Source organism: Salmo trutta, chromosome 27 (genome assembly GCF_901001165.1).
Source record: "Salmo trutta chromosome 27, fSalTru1.1, whole genome shotgun sequence".
NCBI lineage: Eukaryota > Metazoa > Chordata > Actinopteri > Salmoniformes > Salmonidae > Salmo > Salmo trutta.
The window spans coordinates 41,964,194-41,979,943 of NC_042983.1; the positions used below are offsets into that span (position 1 = coordinate 41,964,194).

Here is a 15,750-nt window from a genome sequence, read left to right on the forward strand (position 1 = left end):
GTCCTATCTAAGAGTGGTCGGTCACTACTGCTGAGAATTAGTCCTATGTAAGAGTGGTCGGTCAAGTGCCTGGATTTATGGAACAGAGTAGTGGTGACTTCCACTGAGTATAACTATGCAATAAGGCACCTTCTGGGGGTTGGTGGTATATGGACAATATACCACGGCTAAGGTCTGTTCTTAGGCACGACGCATCGCAGAGTGCCTGGATAAAGCCCTTAGCCGTGATATATTGGCCATATACCACCAACCCCCAGAAGGTGACTTATTGCTATTATAAAACTGGTTACCAATGTAATTAGAGCAGTAATAATATATGTTTTGTCATACCCGTGGTATACGGACTGATATACCACGGCTGTCAGCCAATCAGCATTCAGGGTTCGACCCACCCAGTTTCTAAAAAGCATCAAATTAACTTGTTGATCCACCAGCCACTGTGGAAGGTAGTTATATCAAATCTACCAGCCACTCAGATTTTGTTGCTGTTAAAAATTACACCAACAAAATGAATGAGCATGTTTCGTAATGTTTCTAAAACAAAATGTATTACTAGCGAGACGTAAATGAGTTATATTGTTTAATTACATTTTTACGTGACTTGAATATTTAAAAAAATAAAAACAAAAACACATCACACATTGTCACCGGCCCCCATTTTAAGGGGCGGGATGTTACCGTGGTAACAGGGTGCCTGTGAGATCGAGTCTGACTAGCAGCAGTGTTCTCTTCGCTAGCGGTCGAAAACTCAAACATTGATGAAAAATCAACCCGGCTTGTGAACAAAACAAGGTAAATAGACCAAGAAACACAAAGACAAAGCCTCACTTCAGTAGACTTTCCTTTCCAGTAAAATTAGACCAACTTGTATGCCTGCGCACAGCCCCCAGCCAGGCAGGACGGTGTTCTTAATGTTTTGTCCACTCCTAACTGGAACTAAAGCAAAGAGAGGGGGGGATCCGTGGGACAGGTCACATGACGTGAAATGGGGTGCGCTCCAGCTACGCAGGCACACGTAAGACAATCACCTGGGTTCACACACACACACACACACACACACACACACACACACACACACTCACGTCACCCCCCCCCACACACACACGTACTCACGCCACACACACACACGTCTCCCCCCACACACACACTCACTTCCTGATTTCGTCCTCCACAGCGGTCACTCCGTCTTTGTGTGGAAGCAGCACTTTGTGAGAGGCACTTCCAAAATCACACAGAACATAACTCCCATTATCACTCAGGAGGATGTTCTCTACCTGGAGGAGAGAGAAAGAGACAGAGAAAGAGAGAGAGAGCTAAATATTATTGTCAGCATGATTGAAGGTGTGCTGTATGCTATAGGATATAACATAGTCCTGGTGAAGTAGCTGCATTTCCCCCAGATGCTGGCCAGTAAAAAAACAGTTTATTCACCAGCTGTGGACAAACCGGCCAATAGAGAACTAGCTTATTCACCAGTTGTGGACAGACTGGCCAATAGAGAACTAGCTTATTCACCAGTTGTGGACAGACTGGCCAATGGAGAACTAGCTTATTCACCAGTTGTGGACAAACCGGCCAATAGAGAACTAGCTTATTCACCAGCCCTGGACAGACCGGCCAATAGAGAACTAGCTTATTCACCAGCCCTGGACAGACCGGCCAATAGAGAACTAGCTTATTCACCAGCCCTGGACAGACCGGCCAATAGAGAACTAGCTTATTCACCAGCCCTGGACAGACCGGCCAATAGAGAACTAGCTTATTCACCAGCCCTGGACAGACCGGCCAATAGAGAACTAGCTTATTCACCAGCCCTGGACAGACCGGCCAATAGAGAACTAGCTTATTCACCAGCCCTGGACAGACTGGCCAATAGAGAACTAGCTTATTCACCAGCCCTGGACAGACTGGCCAATAGAGAACTAGCTTATTCACCAGCCGTTGACAGACCGGCCAATAGAGAACTAGTTTATTCACCAGTTGTGGACAGACCGGCCAATAGAGAACTAGCTTATTCACCAGTTGTGGACAGACCGGCCAATAAAGAACTAGCTTATTCACCAGTTGTGGACAGACTGGCCAATAGAGAACTAGTTTATTCACCAGTTGTGGACAGACTGGCCAATAGAGAACTAGCTTATTCACCAGCCGTGGACAGACCGGCCAATAGAGAACTAGCTTATTCACCAGCCGTGGACAGACCGGCCAATAGAGAACTAGCTTATTCACCAGCCCTGGACAGACTGGCCAATAGAGAACTAGCTTATTCACCAGCCGTGGACAGACTGGCCAATAGAGAACTAGCTTATTCACCAGCCGTGGACAGACTGGCCAATAGAGAACTAGTTTATTCACCAGTTGTTTACATTTAAGTCATTTAGCAGACGCTCTTATCCAGAGCGACTTACAAATTGGTGCATTCACCTTAAGATATCCAGTGGAAAAACCACTTTACAATAGTGCATCTAAATCTTTTAGGGGGGGGGGGGGGTTAGAAGGATTACTTTATCCTATCCCAGGTATTCCTTAAAGAGGTGGGGTTTCAGGTGTCTCCGGAAGGTGGTGATTGACTCCGCTGTCCTGGCGTCGTGAGGGAGCTTGTTCCACCATTGGGGTGCCAGAGCAGCGAACAGTTTTGACTGGGCTGAGTGGGAACTGTGCTTCCGCAGAGGTAGGGAGGCCAGCAGGCCAGAGGTGGATGAACGCAGTGCCCTTGTTTGGGTGTAGGGACTGATCAGAGTCTGAAGGTACGGAGGTGCCGTTCCCCTCACAGCTCCGTAGGCAAGCACCATGGTCTTGTAGCAGATTTGTGGACAGACCTTGTAATGTTGACCCTTTATTTTCGCTCACAGCAGAGATAAGCCAAGACTGAAGGGACGTGAGAGAGGTCTGGGGTCCGCTCACCAACCAAGAATTCACTAAATTGGATCAACACTAAATTGAGAGACTCTGCATGCAGAATTCTGCAAAAATATCCTCAGTATATACACACACACACACACACACAAAACACCAAATAATGCATGCAGAGCAGAATTAGGCCGATAACAGCTAATTATCAAAATTTAGAAAAATAGACGTTAAATTCTACAACCACCTAAAAGGAAGCGATTCCCAAACCTTCCATAACAAAGCCATCACCTACAGAGAGATGAACCTGGAGAAGAGCCCCCTAAGCAAGCTGGTCCTGGGGCTCTGTTCACAAACACAAACAGACCCCACAGAGTCCCAGGACAGAAACACAATTAGACCCAACCAAATCATGAGAAAACAAAAAGATAATTACTTGACATATTTGAATGAATCAACAAAAAAACAGAGCAAACTAGAATGCTATTTGGCCCTAAACAGAGAGTACACAGTGGCAGAATACCTGACCACTGTGATTGACTCAAACTTAAGGAAAGCTTTGACTATGTACAGACTCAGTGAGCATAGCCTTGCTATTGAGAAAGGCCACCGTAGGCAGACCGGGCTCTCAAGAGAAGACAGGCTATGTGCAACACTGCCCACAACATGAGGTGGAAACTGAGCTGCACTTCCTAACCTCCTGCCCAAAATATGACCATATTAGAGACACATATTTCCCTCAGATTACACAAATCCAATTTTGATAAACTCCCATATCTATTGGGTGAAATACCACAGTAGCAAGATTTGTGACCTGTTGCCACAAGAAAAGGTCAACCAGTGAAGAACAAACACCATTGTAAATACAACCTATATATTTTCCCTTTTGTACTTCAACTATTTGTGTAGAGAGAGAGAGAGAGAGAGAGAGGAGAGGAGAGAGAGAGAGAGAAGAGAGAGAGAGAGAGAGAGAGAGAGAGAGAGAGAGAGAAGAGAGAGAGAGAGAGAGAGAGAGAGAGAGAGAGAGAGAGAGAGAGAGAGAGAGAGAGAGAGAGAGAGAGAGAGAGAGAGAGAAGAGAGAGAGAGAGAGAGAGAGAGAAGAGAGAGAGAGAGAGAGAGAGAGAGAGAGAGAGAGAGAGAGAGAGAGAGAGAGAGAGAGAGAGAGAGAGAGAGAGAGAGAGAGAGAGAGAGAGAGAGAGAGAGAGAGAGAGAGAGAGAGAGAGAGAGAGAGAGAGAGAGAGAAGAGAGAGAGAGAGAGAGAGAGAGGAGAGAGAAGAGAGAGGAGAGAGAGAGAGAGAGAGAGAGAGAGAGAGAGAGGAGAGAGAGAGAGAGAGAGAGAGGAGAGAGAGGAGAGAGAGAGAGAGAGAGAGAGAGAGAGAGAGAGAGAGAGAGAGAGAGAGAGAGAGAGAGAGGAGAGAGAGAGAGAGAGAGAGAGAGAGAGAGAGAGAGAGAGAGAGAGAGAGAGAGAGAGAGAGAGAGAGAGAGAGAGAGAGAGAGAGGAGAGAGAGAGAGAGAGAGAGAGAGAGGAGAGAGAGAGAGAGAGAGAGAGCTCAGAGTACATGACAGGACAAGGCATTTTGCAGTGTCCTTCTGGGATTCCATAACCCAGAGTCTGGTGTCAGGCCACACTGCTAAGACAGCCGAGGATAGCAACAGGGAGTAGGATGAGATTAGAAGGAGGACAGGAGGAAGAGGGATGACAGTAGGAACGAGGTGAAGGAGGGAGGACAGGAGGAAGAGGGATGACAGTAGGAACGAGGTGAAGGAGGAAGAGGGATGACAGTAGGAACGAGGTGAAAGAGGGATGACAGGAGGAAGAGGGATGACAGTAGGAACGAGGTGAAAGAGGAAGGACAGGAGGGATGACAGTAGGAAAGGGGTGACGGATGAGGACAGCAGGAAGAGATGGGTAATTCCCTTACCTTCAGGTCCCTGTGTATGACAGGGGTTCTACACTGATGCAGCCTGGCCACAGCCTCACAGGTATCAGTGAAGATGGTCAACACCTCTGGCTCTGTAAACCCAATATGGAGACGCTGGTTCATCTGCTTCACTACCTGACCAGCTGGGCAGAGGAGGGAGAGAGAGGGAACGAGGAGAGCGAGGGAACGAGGAGAGAGAGCGAACGAGGAGAGAGAGCGAACGAGGAGAGAGAGCGAACGAGGAGAGAGAGCGAACGAGGAGAGAGAGCGAACGAGGAGAGAGAGCGAACGAGGAGAGAGAGCGAACGAGGAGAGAGAGCGAACGAGGAGAGAGAGCGAACGAGGAGAGAGAGCGAACGAGGAGAGAGAGCGAACGAGGAGAGAGAGCGAACGTGGAAAGTGGGAAGAGGGCGAGCGAACAGGAGAGAGAGGGAACGTGGAGAGAGTGGGAACGAGAGAGAGGAGGAGGGACAGAGAGGAGGAGGGACAGAGAGAGGAGGAGGGACAGAGAGAGGAGGAGGGACAGAGAGAGAGATTTTGTTCAAGTTAATTCTACTTTATTGGGTCAATATAAAATCACAGGTCTGTTTGTTCAAATCTGTACAGCCAATTTTGCACCCGTCTCATGCTCAATAAAACAATAATGACCGGTCCATTGTATTAAAATCACAGGGGGAACCTACAACACCTACCTTTACAGTACTCCATGAGAATGAGGACCTCCCAGACACTGTCCCCTACTGAGTTGATGGTAGAGTCCAGGTAGTTCACGATGTTCCTGTGACCAGACAGCTCCTTCTGCAGAGGACAGGGTGGACATTCATGAGATGTCTATGGTCCTTATAGAGCTTAAGTTAATTACCATAAAACATCAATTAAAAACCGTCTCAACTGTCCCTTTTAATAGACGGGCAACGGCACACATTTCAGCAAATAAAACGCCTGTTTAAAATAAACACCATCTCTAAAAGGAATTGCTTATGAGGTTTCCATGAATTATTTACAAGATGTAATGTTTGATTTGTTACATTAAGTAATTAGTAATTACTAATGACTTGAAAATAATGAATGGCAATCTGTTTAAAAATCGCCAGCCGAGAACGGCCGGCTACCTGGCAGCTAAACCAGCCGGCTACCTGGCAGCTAAACCAGCCGAGAACGGCCAGCTACCTGGCAGCTAAACCAGCCGAGAACTGCCAGCTACCTGGCAGCTAAACCAGCCGAGAACTGCCAGCTACCTGGCAGCTAAACCAGCCGAGAACGGCTAGCTACCTGGCAAGCACAAAAACAGTCAACCACTTTGAAAGCACAGAACCCTAGAAAGAGGCTGATCGCCCTATAGTGGCGTAAGTAAGAACTGACCAAAATACACAGTCAAAAGAGGAGCATAATTGTTGAGGAAGTTTTTTTTCCTTCTTACAATTAGAAGCATGTCTATAACACGCGACTGTTGTGTTCAGGGATTTAAACAAAAAAAACACCAGTCTACTAATTGAAGTTTTACGGTAAGTTTTACGGTAAGTTTTACGGTAAGTCATTACTCAGTGCTGCTTCTGACGTCCTGGTCTGTTTCTTTATGCATAGTTACCGTTTATTAGTCCTGTCAGAGTCACGGCACCTCGACAGTCCTGTCTCTCCCCAGTGTGTGTGTCTCTCCCCAGTGTGTGTGTGTGTGTGTGTGTGTCTCTCCCCAGTGTGTGTGTCTCTCCCCAGTGTGTGTGTGTGTCTCTCCAGTGTTAAAGTCAGCACAGAAACACCACATAAAATAACTAGCTGTTCAGACGGGTCAAAAGTTCAGGAAAAAACATCTTGTCAATGTTCAACAACTAACTTCCTTACAGGAGGTTGATACAGGGAAGTGTCTTTTATGGATGCATATTAACCAGACTCAACAAACCAAGATAGTGCTCTCTGTGTGTGTGTGTGTGTGTGTTCTATTCCCACCATTATAGTGCTCTCTGTGTGTGTGTGTGTGTGTGTGTGTGTGTGTGTGTGTGTGTGTGTGTGTGTTCTATTCCCACCATTATAGTGCTCTCTGTGTGTGTGTGTGTGTGTGTGTGTGTGTGTGTGTGTGTGTGTGTGTGTGTGTGTGTGTTCTATTCCCACCATTATAGTGATTTCTCTCTTGTAGATGTTGAGGTCAGGGACGTTGTTGACGTACATCCTCTTGAGAGCGCAGCGCAGGGCACTGTGTGTCCGGGCCAGGAACACCACAGAGAAACCACCTGGAGAGGAGGGGATCAGAGTGGTTAGCACCACACACACACACACACACACACACACACACACACACCACAGAGAAACCACCTGGAGAGAGGAGGGGAACAGAGTGGTTAGCACCTCACACACACACACGATAACACTGCCTTCAGATAGTGGAATAAGTTAAGGGGTTTGAATACTTTTTGTTGTATTACAGCCAAATTGATTAAATATATAATTACGTAAATGATCTATTTCGGTATTTCAATGTCAATAAATTTGCAAGATTTAAAAAAAAAACAAAAAAAAACATGTTGACACTTTATTAACGGATATTGTGTGTAGGTGGGAAAATATATATTTAATACAATTTTGAACTTAAGCTTCAACACAACATAAGTCAAGGGGTGTGAATACATTGAAAGCACTGCATTTGTGCTTGTGTTATGGGTTATAGTCCTGCTGAAAGGTGAATTTGTCTCCTAGTGTGTTGGAAAGCAGACAACCAGGTTTTCTAGGATCGCCTCGCTTCGACACTATTCCGATTCTTTTTATCCTGAAAAACTCCCTAGTCCTTGCCGACGACAAGCATACCCATAACATGATGCAGCCACCACCATGCTTGAAAATGTGACGAGACACTCAGTGATGTGTTGTATTTTCTTTGTATTCCATAAAGATTTGTGCCATACATGTTTTGCAGTTTTACTTTAGTACCTTATTGACAACAGGATGCATGTTTTGGAAGATTTTATTCTGTACAGGCTTCCTTCTTTTCACTGTCATTTAGGTTAGTATTGAGGTGTGACTTATAGAACGTCATTTGGGTCTTTGTGTCAAAAAACACTATTTGATGCATTAAATAAGCTTTTAAATTTGACATGTCAAATAACACAATTCTATTATAGAATGTTGTAGAAAAATACAGACACTGGACAGAGGAACTCTGCCTAGAAGGCCAGCATCCCAGAGTCCCCTCTTCACTGTTGATGTTGAGACCGGTGTTTTGAAAGGTACCATTTAATGAAGCTGCCAGTTAAGGACTTGTGAGGCATCTGTTTCTCAAACTAGACACTCTAATGTACTTGTCCTCTTGCTCAGTTGTGCACCGGGGCCTCCCACTCTTTCTATTCTGGTTAGGGCCAGTTTGTGCTGTTCTGTGAAGGGAGTAGTACACAGCGTTGTACGAGATCTTCAGTTTCTTGGCAATTTCTCACATGGAATAGCCTTCATTTCTCAGAACAAGAATAGACTGATGAGTTTCAGAAGAAAGCACTTTGTTTCTGGCCATTTTGAGCCTGTAGCCGAACCCACAAATGCTGATGCTCCAGATACTCAACTAGTTACATTTACATTTTAGTCATTTAGCAGACGCTCTTATCCAGAGCGACTTACAGTAGTGAATGCATACATTTCATTTTCATTTCATACATTTTTTTTTTTTTTCTTAGTACTTGGCCCCCCGTGGGAATCGAACCCACAACCCTGGTGTTGTAAACACCATGCTCTACCAACTGAGCTACGGGGAAGGCCTAGTCTAAAGAAGGCCAGTTGTATTGCTTCTTTAAATCAGGACAACAGTTTTCAGCTGTGCCAACATAATTGCAAAAGGGTTTTCTAATGATCAATTAGCCTTTTAAAATTATAAACTTGGATTGGAACAGAGGAGTGATGGTTGCTGATAATGGGCCTCTGTGCGCCAATGTAGATATTCCATTAAAAAAAAAGCCGTTTCCAGCTACAATAGTCATGTACAACATTAACAATGTCTACACTGTATTTCTGATTAATTTGATGTTATTTCGATGGACAAAAATGTTTTGCTTTTCTTTCAAAAACAAGGAAATGTCTAAGTGACCCCAAAATTTTTGAACGGTAGTACACAAACCGCAGAAAAATTTTAAAAAACTCAACATGCAACAATTTCAAAGATTTTTATTGAGTTACAGTAGACATAAGGAAATCAGTCCATTGAAATAAATGTATTCGGCCCTAATCTATGGATTTCATATGACAATTTGTATTCCCATTGATCTGTTAACACAGACCGCTAAAATAAAATAAAGAGGTGGATCAGAAAACCAGTCAGTATCTGGTGTGACCACCATTTGTCTCATGCAGCGCGACACATCTCCTTTGCATAGAGTTGATCAGAATGTTGATTGTGGCCTGTGGAATGTTGGTCCCACTCCTCTTCAATGACTGTGCAAAGTTGCTGAATATTAGCGGAAACTGGAACACGCTGTCATACACGTCGATCCAGAGCATCCCAAACATGCTCAATGGGTGACATGTCTGGTGAGTATGCAGGCCATGGAAGAACTAGGACATTTTCAGCTTCCAGGAATTGTGTACAGATCCTTGCGACATGGGGCTGTGCAGAACGCCGAAACATGAAGTGATTGTGGCTTACGAATGGCACGACAATGGATCTCGTCACAGTATCTCTGCATTTTATCAATGAAAATTTGAATGCACCAAGTGTTTGTAACTTATACCTGCCCATACCATAACCCCACCGCACACTGTTGACAACGTTGGACGACAGCAAACCGCTCGCCCACACGACGCCATACACAAGGCCGGTTGGCTCTACTGCCAAATTCTCTAAAACGACATTGGTTTAGAGAAATTACGGTAGAGAAATTACCATATTCTCTGGCAACAGCTCTGGCGGACATTCCAGCAGTCAGCATGGACGTACTGCCAAATTCTCTAAAACGACATCCGAGGTGGTTTATGGTAGAAAAATGAACATTTAATTCTCTGGCAACAGCTCTGGTGGACGTTCCTGAAGTCAGCATGCCAATTGCACGCTCCCTCAAAACTTGAGACATCTGTGGCATTGTGTTGTGTGACAAAACTACACATTTTAGAGTGGCCTTTTATTGTCCCCAGCACAAGGTGCACCTGTGTAATGATCTTGCCGTTTAAAATCAGCTTCTCGATATGACACTTGTCGGGTGGATGGATTATCTTGGCAAAGGAGAAATTCTCACTAACAGGGATGTAAACAAATCTGTGCACAACATTTTTTGAGAAACATTTTTGGAGAAATGTACGGAACATTTCTGGGATCTTTTTATTTCAGCTCATGAAACATGGGGACCAACACTTTACATGTGGTGATAAGTGACAAATGGTATTATGTCTAGAATCAGCCCTGCACATATACAAGTGGAGATAATGTAGCCTTCTTATCATCACGTAGGTCTACAGCTGGTGTCTAGTCCATGTGTGTTTCTCTCATTAGGGGATCGAGCGGCTGGCTTCAAAGACCTGTTGCAGGGCCGGAACAAAGCACCGCCCCACAATGGCGTCCTTGTTGCCTAACAAAAAAAAAACACACTGCTCCGAGGTAGAGTCCTGCATCGAGGTAGAGTTCAACGGTTCCCTGTGTTTGACCCAACAATTAAATATATTTTTTTTTAATAAAAATCAGCCGGCAGGAGGAATGTAAACACTCTTTCAACTCGCTGTTCAGAACAATTATATTGCAGGTCAGAAACATTTTAAAAATCAAGATACTTTTTAATACTAGTTTTATATTTAGTATTTTTTTCACTTTTATTGTGTTGTGAATTCCACTGTGAGCGGCGAAGCAGACAGGCAGAGGTAAGCTAGCAGTCACACAGCGAGAGTGGAGCAGGGAACTGTCCATTGGTAGACCTATTCGTGTGGTGCTGAAAACATCCTTAAAAATGTGTCCAAGAGCACAGTTTATATTCTAGGGACGAGTATCAGTAATCTAACGAACGGAGGTCACAGCTCAATCTTTAAATAAAAACATTTTAAAATACTGTAAAACTATTTGGTGGAATGTGCTTTTCTGAATGGTCAAGTGAAAATGTGTTGACACATTTCACAACATTTTAGTCATTTAGCAGACGCTCTTATCCAGAGCGACTTACAGTAGTGAATGCATACATTTCATACATTTTTTTATCCGTACTGGTCCCCCCGTGGGAATCGAACCCACAACCCTGGCGTTGCAAACACCATGCTCTACCAACTGAGCCACACAGGACCACTAGTGTTCTATTGAGGCATCATTTATTTTCTGAGACATCTATATATAAATAACATGATTTATTTTCTTCTGTTATATTACATCATGTTTATAGTATATTCCATCAGGATTTATTTTGTTCCGTTATAAATAAGCATGTTTTGTTTTTTTTTACTGTCAAATAGGTGTCTTGACAGGGATAAGGACTCGGGAAATAAGTCTTGTTTGCTAATTAACAAAAACAAGGCTGTGTCATTGCACATCCATAGGCTTCTACAAGCAACCACCACTGCTGAGGTTACTGCATTTGTGAATGTGTGTGTGTTCCACGATATAATATAACCACAATGTAATACCTAGAGGAGAGAGGGGGGGGGGGGGGGGGGGGGGCTGACCACAGTAGGAGTCAATAGTAGCCTACATTCCAGATAGGACGTTGATCTGAGACTGACTAAGCCAGTCAACTCTTTAGGGCTGGGACAGCGGAGCACGATTCTCTCATCACACAGTCTGCTAAGGAGAAATTAGCACTGATAATAATAATAATAATGTATACACTATAAAGCAGTGATAGGATATTAAGATAAGGAAGGCCCGTGTCCCACGCCGCGTCTGGTCCTACCCCCTCTCCCACGCCGCGTCTGGTCCTACCCCCTCTCCCACGCCGCGTCTGGTCCTACCCCCTCTCCCACGCCGCGTCTGGTCCTACCCCCTCTCCCACGCCGCGTCTGGTCCTACCCCCTCTCCCACGCCGCGTCTGGTCCTACCCCCTCTCCCACGCCGCGTCTGGTCCTACCCCCTCTCCCACGCCGCGTCTGGTCCTACCCCCTCTCCCACGCTGCGTCTGGTCCTACCCCCTCTCCCTATTCTCAGTAGCAGTTAGTCGGTACCAGAGCCACAAGAAACAGACATGTTATTACATTAGAGGACCAGCTAGACTCACCTCATAACATCTGGATAAGCTATCCTCATCACTACAACAGACTAAACTCATCACAAATTAGTAGGTCAAGGGTCAAAGCAAGGAGGAAGGGTCAACCCTAATAAAATGATGAGCTAAATTGACAAGGTTAGGGATGGGCATTTGACATTTTTTGAATGTTTGAGTATGCCTGATTTTTTTTAAAGATATATATATTTTATTTAGAGATATATATCTCTTTAGAGGAAGACTGAAAAATGTTTGCGCATTTATCTACATGCCAACAGATCACAACAATGCCTAATTTAGCATAACCATTACATACAAATGATAATTACTAAATTGCCTCATTCAAATCAATAAAAAAAAAGCAAGTGCCATTTAAGATGATTCACTGAAACTGTAATAGCAACTGGTTATATTTAATCGTGGAACACAATCTTCGAAAATGCAGTAACCTCGGCAGTGGTGTTTGCTTATAGAATCCTATGGCCGTGCAAAGACAGCCTTGTTTTGTTAATTTAGCAGACAAGACGCTCTTATTTTCCCCAAGTCATTAACAAAGACACCTATTTTACAGTTTTTTTTTTTAATGTAATATAAATCAGAATAAAATTGAAAGTAATATTTGTGCATCTCGTCCCCGGAACAGTTAAAACTAGGTTTAAATTTGGCAAGATGAAATATATATATATTTTTTTCATGGTTACAAACCAAAATCTGTCTTTTTGATATGCAGATACTCGATTTCAGTTCATTCTGCCTGTTCTTCGACATTTTCAAAATGGATGAACAATTCCACACTGCATGGTGATGAATTACAGCCACACAATCTGTTTGGAAAGCAGGCCTAATGATTGATATAGACAGAGCTTATTGTCATGACAAACTAATGTTTTTGCATATTTTCAGTGTTGGAAGTATCTATTTTTAGGGGGGGGGGTGGGGGAGTTATAACCTAGGCTAACCAATTCCAAATGGCTCTAGCAGTTTGCATAAGAGCCTTAGCGGCTAACCAATTCCAAATGGCTCTAGCAGTTTGCATAAGAGCCTTAGCGGCTAACCGATTCCACTAGCAGTTTGCATAAGAGCCTTAGCGGCTAACCAATTCCACTAGCAGTTTGCATAAGAGCCTTAGCGGCTAACCAATTCCACTAGCAGTTTGCATAAGAGCCTTAGCGGCTAACCAATTCCACTAGCAGTTTGCATAAGAGCCTTAGCGGCTAACCGATTCCACTAGCAGTTTGCATAAGAACCTTAGCGGCTAACCAATTCCACTAGCAGTTTGCATAAGAGCCTTAGCGGCTAACCAATTCCACTAGCAGTTTGCATAAGAGCCTTAGCGGCTAACCAATTCCACTAGCAGTTTGCATAAGAGCCTTAGCGGCTAACCAATTCCACTAGCAGTTTGCATAAGAGCCTTAGCGGCTAACCAATTCCACTAGCAGTTTGCATAAGAGCCTTAGCGGCTAACCGATTCCACTAGCAGTTTGCATAAGAACCTTAGCGGGGAAAATAGATGGGACACAATTATTCCAAAACTGCAGCTAGATGTTGGAAGACATTGTTTTCCCTACTTCAAACCAGTCCATTTTTTTATCTATCTGTCGTTATTTGGCACAGAATGCAGCTTCCGTAGCCTGTCAGATATGTTTTTAATAGGCATTTATTTCCATAGGACTAACATGAGCTTGTGTGTTCACTCAGTACGAACGTGTTTGTTTGTTTGTTTGTTTGTGTGTGAATGAGACACGGAAGGGAAAGGGAATTTAGGGAGGAGAACAGCGTGATGCTTGACCTGTTTTATGTCCTGCAAATGGAACACTAAATCAAATCAAAGTTTATTTGTCACGTGCGCCGAATACAACAGGTACAGTGAAGGATAGGCTACAATGAGCCAACAGGTAGGCTGCTTTGTTCTATTCTGAGTGGAGTCGTTTGTTACTGTGTAGGATGAGAAAGCATGTGCAGCGTCAATTAGCCGAGTTAGTTTTTCCCCCCGGTTTGATGCAGTCAAGACAGGTACTATGTAATCATGTTGGATGATAAATAACCTAGCTATAGCAGCTATAAGTCTACTAGAGCACGAGTCAGCTTGGTGGGTTGCTGTCTCTCATCTCTCCCTCCTCCCTGCCAGAGCATCACCGCTCTGCCTCGCGCTTTATCAGCTCTGGTTAATAAAGTAGCTTACAAATGGACTTTTCTGCTCGGATTTGGATCCGACCACGGTCTACACAGAACGGGTCTAGTTGTCCTCGGGTCTGTCCGGAAGGGAAATGTTTTTTGGTCCTCCCAGTCTCTCCCCCAACAGAGCCTGCGTCTCTGCCTGCGTCTCTGCCTGCCTACTTGACAGAGACCATATGGTCTCAGGATCTCACTAAAATCAGTCTAAATCCTTTTGTGTACACACACACACACGCACACACACACACACACACACACACACACACACGTGCAGTGGCCATAGGGTCCATTATTCTCCCAGAGTGCCTCAGGAGAGATGGTTTGTTAGGGGGATTTTTGCCCTTCATACAGAGAGGAGAGGGGGAGAAAGAGCAGGGCAAGGTAGGAGATTGATGTTGTGGTCGGGACCAACATTGACCAACAAGGCCATGAGCCTCTCATACAGACAAGGCCAGACAGATATATGAGCCCGAAATAGATAAAGGTGTCCGCATGCTTTCCAATCGGAACAGTTTGGGCGCTTTTTTTTTTTTTGTGTTGACATGTGCAAGTCAGTAGAACCTTCGTCGATGATTGGTCAGCTGTAGGGATTCTTCAACGCGAATCGTTTTTTTCCCCCACGCACATTCTGTGACCATCCGGCATCTTTCTATTCTTATGGAACATCCGCAAACAAAGAACCTTCAGTCTAGAATAGCCTAGTGGTTAGAGCGTTGGGACTAGTAACCGGAAGGTTGCAAGATCGAATCCCCCGAGCTGACAAGGTAAAAAAAAAAATCTGTCGTTCTGCCCCTGAACAAGGCAGTTAACCCACTGTTCCTAGGCTGTCATTGTAAATAAGAATTTGTTCTTAACTGACTTGCCTAGTAAAATATATAAAAATATTCAGCACTAAACTAACAATTAGTCTACTACTAGAATGAGACAGGGAAGAGAATTGTGTAATTTTGCTAAAACACCTCTCAATCACCCAATAAAAAGCTCCAATCTGAGATTGACTACCATTTTAGCTGGGGGGGTAGGAAACAAAACAATGTATAGCCTATATATGAATAATTTAAATGACTATTGAACAGGTCAATTATCCAACCTGAGTGGCTGGATATTCACTCAGCTTGTGTTTGACACTGCCACATCCACACAGGCCAAATTCCACTCATAACCAAGCGACAGGCTAAAGAGGTTCTTAAAAAAGGCGAGGCAGAATTTATCTGGGAGGGACGATTGTTGTCCCCCCCCCCCCCCCCCCAACTGCAGACCCTGGAAAAACACCTAAGGAGATGGGAAGAGGAAGCCACTGACTATAGGAACAGCCCTAGTCTGGTGATTAGAGGAAACGTCATGGTTCCTGATGCTGAAGCTTCTTTGCTATTTGTTTATATTTCGTTGGCTCTCACTAGCATATTTAACTAGCAGTCTACATGGAAATGTTCCAGTCCTTGTGCTAATTTTGTTAGCATTCTAGCATCAATGGGCTTTGTTTTGTTTTTTTGGCACCCCCTTGTGTACTAAACTGATAATACATTAAATCCCAGGATGAGAGAAGGACGGTATATGAAAATCTGACTACTACCCCCCCATTACACACTACTACCCCCCCCCATTACACACTACTACCCCCCCCCCCATTACACACTACTACTACCCCCCCCCTTACACAC

At 44.3% G+C, this 15,750-nt stretch overlaps 1 protein-coding gene across 1 annotated transcript in view; it reads right to left on the reverse strand.

Annotated features, from left to right (window-relative positions):
* The window catches only part of LOC115165108 (BMP-2-inducible protein kinase), a 62,270-nt gene that overhangs the window by 21,379 nt on the left and 25,141 nt on the right, over window positions 1-15,750 (reverse strand). Inside the window, exons 3-6 of the mRNA XM_029718142.1 lie at window positions 6,879-6,997; window positions 5,465-5,570; window positions 4,773-4,915; window positions 1,153-1,274 (exon numbers count right to left, since the gene is read on the reverse strand). Of these exons, the coding sequence (XP_029574002.1) occupies window positions 1,153-1,274; window positions 4,773-4,915; window positions 5,465-5,570; window positions 6,879-6,997 (490 nt within the window). The remainder of the gene's footprint in view (window positions 1-1,152; window positions 1,275-4,772; window positions 4,916-5,464; window positions 5,571-6,878; window positions 6,998-15,750) is intronic.